Genomic DNA, 12,146 nt, shown 5'->3' on the forward strand with positions numbered 1-12,146 from the left:
GCAGTCAGCATGAAATGATGAGGTCAAAATGACCCTTGGCTCCCGGACTATGAGCCAAAAATCCAAAAAAAAAAAACAAGTGTGGATCACAGAAGCTTGGTCTGCATAAATTAGAAAACTTATTAGACAGGCTAATTTTCCCATTTCTTATTTTGCTTATTTTTTAATTTAATGTTGAAAAAGTTTCAAGCGTTTTTAAACGAATACTTAAATAATCTACAAGTACTTGTATGTTTGAACTGCTGTGCGAGGTGTGGCAGAAATATTCCACTGATAACAGCAAGAATACGTACGTTTAATGCTTTCTGTATTTATCAAAATGCACCAAAAACGATGGCAGATTTCCTAAAACCTCTTCTCTTAAACGAAAAACATCAATGCCATGTTTTTCAATAACTGGTGTAATTAAGCGAAATACTCTATGATCAAAACTACCGGGAAAGTGAGGCACCATGAGTACCTTCCATCGGGCCAGACAGTCAATAAAGAATATTATTTATCTGTTTTGAAGCGTTTGAGAGATGCTGTACGTCGCAAACGGCCGGAAGTGCGGGCAAACAATTCTTGGATTTTGAATGATGATAGCGCGCAATCGCACCGAGCCCAAATTGTGCTGGATTCTTTGACCAAACACCAAGTAAATACCATCGTGCAAGCCCCGTATTCACCTGATATGGCCCCATGCGACTTCCTTTTGTTTCCCAAGTTGAAGTTACCACTTCGTGGAAGGAGCTTTCAGTCGATAGAGGAGCTCAAAGAGAATGCGACGAGGGAGTTGAAGGCCACCAGGCGTGCATGGAGGACTGGGTTAAACGTTGGCAAATGTGTGTTGCTACAGCCGGATATATTTTGAAGGAGATAAAATAAATTTGCCTGAAATTTAACTCTGTTTTGTTTTATTTAAACATTCCCAGTACTTTCTGAGCATAGGGTGCATACGGGCTAGCACTAAATTAAACCGAAATCCAAAAATAGGCGTCAAGGTAAATAAAGTTGCGGAGAATATGCAAAATGCACGAGTAAAATAATTTACAAGGAAACATGAAACATACCTATGTACATTCACAGAATATGTTGTTCTATTTATTCATTCATTTTTTTCGGCAGTTATATGGAATACGTAACAAATTCGAAAATATTTGAAAGGCATATATACATTTGCTTACTTCCTAAAATGCGCAGTAGTATAGACCAATGGTTGTCCCCCATAGGTGAATCCATATGAGCGGTAGAGTGATGCCGGAATCGCAGGAGCAGCTGAAGCGAAAGAGCGCAATTGAATTGGAGCGTTGGCGTGAACAAAATCGGCAGCGGGTCCTAGTCCAAATGGCAGCGTGCGCAGCAAAGGTGCGACTGAGAGTGGTGCCGAAAAAGTGTGAAGGGCCGGTGCCGTATACGAGCGCACAGCAGGCGCCACTAGCGGTGCAACGCGTTGAGCTTTGCTATGCACGATGGTTGAGCTCTGATGCGAGACAGCAGTGGGCACACTCTCCACCACATCGCCTACTTTAGCCAGTGCCGGTTCATGCACTTCAACGTGGGTAGGCTGGGACGCCACAAGTGCAGACTTGTAGATCGGCAATGCTGCTGACAATGGAGCGGCTGGCAAGACGGTGAAGCCATCAGGAGTGGCAATAGCCAAAGCGCAAACAGCGAAGAGAATGAACTGAAATTAAAATTAAATTAGGCATATTTTTGTTTTTTAAATGGTTGAGTTTCGAAGGTAGCACAATTTTTCTTGCTTGAAAATTCTTGCTTTCATAATATAGGTTTCAACCTGTTTACCCAATTTTTTTTTAATCAACTGATGAAGTGAAAAAATACTGAAATGCCGCATATTTACAAAAACAAATGTTATTAATTTTTTCGCTAGTATTTTTGAAATGAATAATGAGAAAAAAAGCTTGCCGCTTTTGAATCGAAATTTTTTTTTAATTTTCACTTTTTCAATTTGAAATATGTATATAGATAGGTAGATATGTAGATGTGGCAGTCGGTGTCTAAACCAGCTTACTTAGACCGTTGCCGATCCATTGTGATACCACAGTAGCAGTTTATCTACAATACATACTATTCCCCGCTAAACCATTTTTTTTTAAGTGGAAACCCATTGAAACCCAGCACCCGCCACAGATAATGGTTTGGGCCGTTGTAACCGCGAATGGTTGCTCTCCAGTCGTTTTCATCGAGCCTGGCGTTAAGGTAAATTCGTAATATTATCGGAAAGAATTCTAGAGGTTGCTTTGAAGCCGTGAGCAGGCAAACATTTCGTTTCAGATAAATTCACCAGACGCGAATCCGATCGATTATTCTCTTTGGACCATTTTGGAGAGCAAGGCTCGAACTAAAAGATTCACCAGTCTCAAGGCGCTGAAAAAAGGCATTGTCCGCGAGAGGGCCAAAGTACCGGCAATTCACCTTCGGGTAGCTTGCTATTCGCTTCTGGATGGTCTCAAGGCCATAGTCAAGGCAAAAGGTGGTCATATCGAGCAAAAGTAAATTGAAGTAATTTTCCAAACTTAATTTATGGCCTTTTTAATTGGTTAGACTTTGAGTGGCGGACCCGGTAACATAGAGACTTTTTTTATCGACCGCTTAAGTAGCCCTTCTGAGCGCGTGACATGTCAGACTATCAACCATTTCGTGTTGGCTGAAGTAGCAATGCTACTTGTATCACGAAGTTTGTAGGTTGAGGTATACCTACAATCCCTATACCAAGAGGGAGGCGAGAGGTTAGTGCCCTCATTCGCTAATTTGTCTGCCTTACAATTCCCTAGTATGTCACCCTTATGTATGTATGTAAACAATTGGAACTAAAATTATCATATTATTTTAATACATAGTTGGAATTTGTTTTTGCGCACTCACCACTTTAAACATTTTTTTTCTTTGTTAATTCAGAAATTTTACAATTCTCAAAATCTATTTAGTTTGTTAATGTTCCTTACTGGACACGAGCACTCGTACTGACTGCTCGCCTCAAATTCGTACCGCTTTTTATACAATTCTTTGATCCGCCTCAGCAAAATCAGAAACTCCTTTAATGATATTAAGAATGAAACTTAAGTGGCATAAGAATCAAAAGCGTGGAAAAAACTCCAGCGGAAGACTAGCTTTTAAGCCTCAAACACACGCGCCATCGAGATAGCAAAGAAATCCAAACGATCATATTTCAACCGCACCAATAAACTTACAAACACTAAAAACCATAAAAGACAAGGCTAAAAAAAGCAAAGAAATCCTATTAAATACTCAACTACACAGCTAGCATCCGTACTTGGTACATACGCACATACCCGTTGCACTCAATCCTTTTGGCCATGAGGTGAGATTTCACTTTCGCTGAAGAACTCCGTTCGCATTTTAGCCGCATCAAAGCCAATTCTGCACAAAAATAGGGGCCGTAACAATTGCAACAAAAAAGGAATGCGATTTGCCCAACACATCCATTAACTTGTACTAACTACGAGTTGCCACAAACACTTGGTTGTTGTTGGTGGGTGTATACTCGCATTCTATATTCAAGTGTTGATCGTTAACACTGATTGGCAAGAGCAATTGTATGTCACACTTCAATTTGCGCTGGCTAAAGTCGTTTGTTATTATGTCAGCGGTAGTGGCAGCGGGAACACCTAGGGGTGCAACATCATAAAGTGAAAAATCGATGGTTCGGTGTATCGAAGTTCAAGAGAAAAAACAGCGATATTGGCTTCAACTTAAAAAAAAGGTAAAAAAATAAGAAGGCCCAGAACTCACTTGTGCCCAAGGGTATTCTAATTATGTTCGCATGTAATGGAATGAATGAATACAGATAGTTATGTACATATATGTACATATGGTAGGTATAGTGGTTGTCGGTTGACACACCTAGGCCTGCTGTAGGAACATTGTGATACCACCAAGGCTGCCCCCTCTCCTCACTCTACATTGCCCTCATTGAACCAACCTGTGGCTTTAATATATCTAACAAGGCTTATTATTTTTATATTGGCTACTTCTGCCAAGTTATTCAGGGAACTTTTTCCTATAATATTGAACCTTATTCTATCCAGAGCCAGGCACCCGCATAGAAAGTTTTCTATAGTCTCTTCTTCTTCAATGTCGTTACAGCTTCTGAAATAGTCGTTATAGCGTGCTTCCAGTCTACGGGCATGCCTGCCAATCAGACAATGCCCTGTTAGGACCTCGAGAAGATTTATCATGTTTTTTCTGTTTAGTTTCAACAGTCGGTTTGTGCGGTCCAAGTTCCATTCCGGCCACATTCCGGGACGCTATACGCTTGAACTAAATTGGGAAATATTGAAAACCTATTTCCAAAGTGGTGAGTCTTCTTCTTCTTCCGCGGTTACAGTAAATGGCGACCGTTACCGTGACGTGCTCAACGAGTTTTTGTTTCCAAAAATTGAAGAGGATGACATGGACGACATTTGGTTTCAACAGGACGGTGCAACTTGTCACACTGCCAAAGTTACACTCGAACTTTTGGCTACCGTTTTTCAAAACCGAATAATCAGCCGAAATTCCGATATCAATTGGCCGCCTCGGAGCTGTGATTTAAGCCCGTTGGACTATTTTTTGTGAGGAGCCGTTAAGGACAAATGCTATGCGAACCATCCACAGCAATCCACAACCGATTGATGCTTTAAAACACGAAATCGAAGTTGCCATCCATGAAATTGGAGCCCAAACAATCGAAAATGTGCTTAAAATTGGGTTGATCGAATGGCGTACTGTAAAGCCAATCGTGGTAGTCATTTGGACGATATTATTTTTTATTCATAAATGACAATGTTCAATCTTCAAAATAAAAAAAAAAAGTTTGAAAAAATATTAATTAGTTTTTTTTTTTATAGCCGATTCAAAAAGCAAATTTTACATGACCCACCCTATATTAGGCGATTTTAAAGCTTTCTGGGCCGATTGGCTATCTGAATATATGGTGAGGACACTTTTATTCAGGGCTAGAAGGCCTACCCTGATAGCTAAAATTTCAGCTTGAAATACACTGCAGTGATCCGGTAACCGGAATGAGATGTTGGAATTCATTCCTACAGAATGAAGGCATCCGCCTACTTGATAGATGCTGATTCCGTTTCTATTGTTCATTACTCCATTGTCCCAATCTTCTCTCGTTAGGAAAGCTGTGGTAAAGGATGTGTTTAAATGCAACTCTACTGAGCTACAAACGTCTGTCGTTTGATGTAGGAAGAGGTATTCGTCTTGCGTGACCCCTTCTATTAGTGGCTAAGTTAGAAGATTCTCTAACCTAAGTGCCGATTTCGCCGCCAGCTGTTTGCTGTAGGCCTCAATCGGTAATAAGTGCAGCATGACATTCATCGCTGCCGTGGGCGTAGTCTTTTGTGCCCCGCTTATGCAGAGACTAGCACCCCTTTGAATACTTTCTAGGCGTTTTACTGTTGTTCTATTCTCAAGTGTTGGCCACCAGACTAAGACACCGTATGTCATGATGGGCCGTACCACTGTTGTATATAGCCAGTCTGTTCGAGTTTGAAAAAGCGATTGATTATTTGGTCTTCATCAGCTATTGGGATATTTGGTCCATTATAATTAGTCGATCCAATATATTTAATGACACTCTGACTGTCGCACCAAATTAACGTTTTTACTTTTGATTCAGCTGCGTATATAATTGCTTGTTCTACAGCTGCAAGTTCTGCATTAAAGATTCCTGCATGTGGCGGTGATAGAGCTTGCTTCAGAGTTTTAAAGGAGTCACCTGAAGTTTGTTCTATTTAAGCGTAAGTTGAGGTGTCATCTTGTTTGGGCCCGTCAGTGAACAATACACGCGCTGGGTTAAATTCATTTTTTTTTATTTGCATAGACAGTTTTGAAGATTTCAGCATTTGTGTTTTGTTTGTTTAATTGACAGAGTGTCATATCCGTATGAAACTTAACCTTAGATGGCACCCAATTTTTTAGTGGTTGTGCCGGTATAGGTGTTTTTATATTGTTAATATAGCATATTACGTTTTCCAAAGCGCTTGCCTTTCTGCCGGTTATCATTCTTTTATTCATGGATTGTTGTTCCCACATACTAATAGGACTATGAATAAATTTAATATTCAAAATATTGTCCATCGCTTACTACTACTTTTTCCCATCTTTCTGGCAATTCACGGATTCCCTTTGTGAAAAATTCGGTCGGTTTTGCCGCAATCCACGAATCGATCCATTTTTTGACTTCATCGTAATTACGGAAGTGCTGGTCAGCCAGGCCATGTTGCATCGATCGGAAGAGATAGTAATCGGATGGCGCAAGGTCTGGACTATACGGCGGGTGGGGTAGGACATCCCATTTGAGCGTTTCTAAGTATGTTTTGACCACTTGTGCAACATGTGGCCGAGCATTGTCATGTTGCAAAATAACTTTGTCGTGTCTATCGGCGTATTGCGGCCGTTTTTCTCGCAGTGCTCGGCTCAAACGCATCAATTGTCGTCGGTAGACATCCCCCGTAATCGTTTCATTCGGTTTCAGTAGCTCATAATACACAACACCCAGCTGGTCCCACCAGATACACAGCATAACCTTCAGGCCATGAATATTCTGCGCCGACGTCGATGTTGAAGCATGGCCAGGGTATCCATACGTTGCCCGACGTTTTGGATTGTCGTAATGGACCCACTTTTCATCGCCAGTCACAATTCGATGCAAAAAACCCTTTCTTTTGTGCCGTTGAAGCAGTTGTTCGCATGCCATAAAACGGCGTTCAACGTCTCTTGGCTTCAATTCATACGGCACCCAATGGCCTACCTTTCGGATCATTCCCATGGCTTTTAAACGTTTGGAAATGGTTGATTGATCAACTCCCAAAGTTTTTGCAACCTCTTCTTGCGTTTGAGCCGGATCTTGATCGAGCAATTCCTCCAATTCGGTATCCATGAACTTTGGCGGCGCACCCTCGCGTTCTTCGTCTTCCAAGCCAAAATCACCACTTTTAAAGCGTGCAAACCACTTCTGGCACGTTCGCTCAGATAGAGCATGCTCACCATAAACTTCCACCAAGATACGATGACTTTCGGCTGCTTTTTTCTTCATATTAAAATAATGAAGAAGAATTCCCCGCAAAAACACATTATTTGGCACGATATTCGACATTTTCAAGTGTGGTAAAAATATTGTTGTTTACGCTTCAAATAAAAAACTTATACTGACTTTTGTGCCTTACGACAGTAGCTCTCCAATGAATGTTTGGAAATGTGGATCGATGGAATAATAATCAAGTTACGCCATCTGTTGTAAAACCGCACGAACTTATTCATAGTCCATTATATAACGGTGTAAGGGGTCATTTCGAAGTGTCACGGCCTTCGCTGCGAGACTAGCTGACCGATGTAATTGACAATTGATATTATGATACCGCGCCTCAAGTCTGAGGGCATCAACCGAGGTTGCCATGAGCAGTCCTGCGGCCGTTCGAAAACATCTATTCATTGCCGTGTTGATTTTGATTTTATTCTTTTTGGATATCGTAAGTTCGTGTTGAATTATTCCTTCCGATATATATTAGTTCGACATATTGAAATGGCAACATCTATACATATGTGAACCTTTTTTTCTGGTGCAGAAGATTTTTGATAGGTTATTAACCTTCTCCAATTTTTCCCAAATTGTGTTGAGATGCTCATTCCATAGTGCATTTCTGGAAAAGGTGAGGTATTTTTGTTTTTTGCAGTTTGTTTATTTGTTTTTTCGATGTTTCGAAAGTGCCTTAAGAATATACTGTGAAATTTTCATGCGGAAGTTCCCAATATTATAGCTTCCACAGCTCATTCACTAGATAGAAAGCGGTCCGCGCGCTTCTGTACCTCAAACTTTAAACTCATTTATTTCGAAACGACTTTTTTCGGCCTGATGTCAAGTTCAAAACCCGTGCCATTTTGTCAAATTTTTTATTCTAGTTGCGGGACATAGCTACATTCATACTGATTTTTTTTGGCTTTTGTGTTTCAGACAAATATGATAGAAGAGCCAAAATGGGCAACACCGTCCAGGTCCAATTTTCCCAATTTATTAAAATTAAAAAAAAAAATTACATTTTTGTATGTAAAAAAAGTTAAATAAAAAAGTCCAAAAAATTTAAACATCATTTTCAATTTTTTTTATTGTAAAAGAAATTCCTGAAAATACCCTAAATTTTCGAGCTCTAGACCACCGGGACCCCTTAAAGGTGATATCTGCAATCCAGCTGATTTGCTTTTTTCCATTCGCCGTGTGCATCCGGATGTCAGCATGAAATGAAATAACGAAAAGCCGTTCCATTCGCACTATCGGCGTATGCTTCTAGCGACAACTTCATGGCGGCTGCGCAACATAGTTCGTCATTTTCTTTTTTTTTTACTTTCTTTTGAAGTCATATTTCTATTTAAAAAACATTGTTGTCGATCTAGCGCAACCACCTTTAATGAATGCACCTTGGTACGTAGGCAAGAAAATTATTTGTAAATGACGTTGAAGTCAGTGTTGTCCCTTCCAAATGCGGTATTTCAGTTTCAGAAAAGAGAAGGAGGAAGTGTAGTGAAATTTCGGAGTAAACTTTGAGTTAAATCGATATAAAAACGTCAGTGTAAAACACCGCTTCAAGTAACATCGATACATCGCTGTTTTTCAACAAAAAAATCGCTGGTTCAAAAACATCGATGCATCCTTTGCATCCCTAACAGTCAATAAAACGCCTACGCCTCTAATATTCATAGTCGCAGGCGTAGACAGGCTGTGAGTGTTGTATACATTTTTATTGTATGCATACGTACATATTTTTATATGATGTTCACTTTTTATTTTTAAGATCAACTTAACAATCCAATGAGATTAGAGCGAATATCTCATTGAATCTGTTAAGCTGATTATAGAAGGGCATTGACAGCTGTGGCAACACTTAGAGAAATTTTGTAAGTACTAAATTACTTGTAGAAATAGTTACTAGTTTTTCACTAAATTCCCCAGGATGAGACTATTCAATTCATTGCAACTTCATTACAAATCCTGGCGGTTGTCACACGCTTAAAAAAAAGTTATGAAAATCTATGTACATATATATGTATGGATGCCAGGTGGCAGAATTATAAATTAAAAGCTAAATTGAAAAAGAATTACTAATGATAAAAGTTTACTTCTATAACTATTGCAAAGAAGACAAAAGGCGAATTTATTTTTTTTTTTTCACTATAGCCTCTTTATTATTGACCGTCGAATGAACTCACGGAATCAGATCTCCGTGCTCCGTACTCGCTGGAGAAGTGATCTCGGGATACCATTAACCTAGAGATGGATATTTTCTTATAGTGCTGAAATTATGATCGCTAAATTTGTTTCTAAACTTAAAAACCCTAAGCAAACCCTAAGTTGATCGTATTATCTGAATGGGATGATGACATACGAATGCAAACACATCTTTTCAATTCACGACGGGTTTTAAGTTTCACTGCATTTTCGATTGTATTTCTGAATAACAAAAAATGCCAAATTGTCAAAATAATGAATTAATCAAAACCTAGCAAAACCTTTTACAAAAGAGCCTAAAGAGTGTATATTCTGGGGGAATTAAATTTGAAATACCACCTTGGTCAAAAAGTTGCCCGAGCCAGGTGACGCTCTAAGTCAGCTTCTTTGGTTAACAAAACTTTACCGCCATTAACATTTGTAAAAGTTACGCCATATTGAATAAATATACCTCTGCGCCTGTTTTCTATTTTTTACTTAGGAATCTTGGGAAACTGTTGGACATGAACGCTTCAGAAGAGATGGTAAGTTCATCGAGGATGACGGACGTAGTGGTAGGCCATTGACTCCAAAAACTGAAAACTCAATAAAGTGAAAGAAAAGTTGATCAATAACCTCAAACTAACCGTCGATAGTTGGCAGAGGCCTTGAACATTGATAATGAGTCGGCTCAGGACTTTATACTTAATAATTTGCGCTGTATTGCTTCAAAGTTTGACCTGGGTTTCATGCAAAAAAGGGATAGCGTTGACACCGCCAAAAACATGATTTCCAAGGCTGAATCTGCATCATTACTGGAGACGAGACGTGGGCTTATGAGTACGACACGCAATCCAAACATCAGACGAGTGAGTGAAGAGCTCCAAATGAATCAAGAACAAAAAAACCACGTCGTTTACAGTCGAAGATGAAAGTGATGCTTACAGTTTTTATGGACTATACGATCTTGTACACCACGAATTTTTGTCTGAAGCTCACACAGTTAACAAAAACTATTATTTGGGCATTATGAGAGATTTACGTGAAGCAATGCGCCAAAAATTAAAGGATTTGTGAGAAAACAACTCGTGGGTTTTGCACCATGATAATGCACGGTCGCACAGTGTCATCAATATGCGTAAGTTTTTGATCAAGAACGGAACGAATACCATCCAATAGTCATCAAATTTACCTGATATGGCTATCTCTTCTTAATTGGCGCGATAACCGGTTAAGCGATTTTGGCCGAGTTTAACAAAGCGCGCCAGTCGTTTCTTTCTCGTGGAAATGGATTTTCAGAAATGTTTCAAGAGCTCGATCAAGCGCTGGCATAAGTTCGTTGCAGATGGGGAACATGGTGGGGTGTACTTTAAATGCGATAATAGCACTTTTGAGAAACTCTGAAGGGTCATAAAAATCCTTGCAGCTCTTCTGTCCTTGTGCTCGAACAGCTAGAAGTGAGCTTCTGAAAGCAGGCTTAAAAGGATGCAAAGCCTGAAAGAAGCAGTGGCTTTTGGAAAAAAGATTTAGAATGAGCTCTCCGATACCAATATTTTACGGAGGAAGATTGGTCGAATATTCTGTGGTGTGATGAATCGAACTTCGAGCGGGACTTAGTTTACCCCATTTTAAAACATCCCCAACCAGAGCTTCTTACCCTAGTCCAATTTCGAGGAAATATCACAAGCCCTATGAATATCTACTCCGACAGCCAAGCGACAATTAGGGCCTTGGGATCGTTGTTTGTGCGTTCGAAATTAGTCGGGGAATGCCTCTCTTCCCTCTCCATTGCATCGATATACTTCGATATTAGGCTCATTTGGGTTCCCGGTCACATCGGCATAGAAGGAAACTGCTGGGCCAATGAGTTGGCTAGACAAGGGACCCCCGAGACGGCTTCATGGCAATACGAGAGGATTGCAGTTCCCTTCAGAACCTATGGCTTGCTCCCGGAAAGATGGGCGTCGCGTAAACTCCGCGAGCGCTGGACCAGTGCACAAATGCGAATGCATACCTGGCCTCGGGGAAACTTCTAAGGCTAACAAAGCCACAGCTGTCGAATTTGGTAGAAATCCTCACTGGACACTATCCGTTAGTTGTACATGCGATGAAGATTGGCATTGCTTCACGCCCTTACTCCAAAAGCTGTCTGGAGGATGAGATAGAATCATCTCAGCACCGTCTTCTAAGCTGCCCTGCTCTCGTCGGGCTAAGATTTAAACATCTGGGCTCTCACTTGTTCGCAACATCAGCAGGTATTGTGAGTTTAATCTGCACACATCTGGTGAAATTCATCAGCAGCTTAAAGCGGTTAACCCATACGTATGCAAATCGCCACTGATGGTTGTCATCCTCTAATCCAAGCCCTGGATTCTGTCTGGTTATTTCCCCTCTCCTGTTCCCCTCCCCCGTGTATGCTATCACAACAAGCAAACTGTTTTGTTTTAAATTTGACCAAGTGGGCTTCTCGTAAGGGCACCCATTTAATGCCACGTGTAAGATTTCCAAGCACCAAATACAGATATTTCTTTCTTAATACAACCAATGAGGTGAAAATGTGCGCTCTCCGAATATATTATTTTCTATGCATATACAGAGAAGCGATTGGTCTGCGATTGCTCTTTGGCTTTTACTTTCTCAGTTAAGTAAACCTAATATGAGAATAAGCCAATGTCTTCTCTTCATTACTAAGTAGTGCGATAAATGTTGAGTTTCTCTCAGCAATAGAAATCCGAGCTTGTGTTTCCAATTAAAATGCCATTTTTTTGAATTTCCTTTAAAATTTTATCAATCTAAAGTGTGGTTTTCTTTTTAAAATTCGCACCTTCTCACAAACCATCATTCTTCAGCATCCACTTTGATTATATGTAAAGAAGTTCAATATTTCGAAAAGCTCTTCAAGCGCAAAGCGATCCACGTACATATT

The 12,146-nt window shown here is 40.1% G+C and overlaps 1 protein-coding gene across 1 annotated transcript; it reads right to left on the reverse strand.

The window, feature by feature from the left end:
• Nucleotides 1-1,087: 1,087 nt before the first annotated feature.
• On the reverse strand, nt 1,088-2,959 carry LOC128862035 (uncharacterized). The gene is made up of 2 exons (XM_054100437.1): nt 2,869-2,959; nt 1,088-1,666 (listed from the first exon to the last, which is right to left on the reverse strand). Exons 1-2 carry the CDS (start codon nt 2,878-2,880, stop codon nt 1,163-1,165), a joined length of 516 nt encoding a protein of 171 aa, XP_053956412.1. The 5' UTR covers nt 2,881-2,959; the 3' UTR covers nt 1,088-1,162.
• Nucleotides 2,960-12,146: the final 9,187 nt, after the last annotated feature.

This window comes from Anastrepha ludens, chromosome 4 (genome assembly GCF_028408465.1).
Source record: "Anastrepha ludens isolate Willacy chromosome 4, idAnaLude1.1, whole genome shotgun sequence".
In the NCBI taxonomy this organism is placed as follows: Eukaryota; Metazoa; Arthropoda; class Insecta; order Diptera; family Tephritidae; genus Anastrepha; species Anastrepha ludens.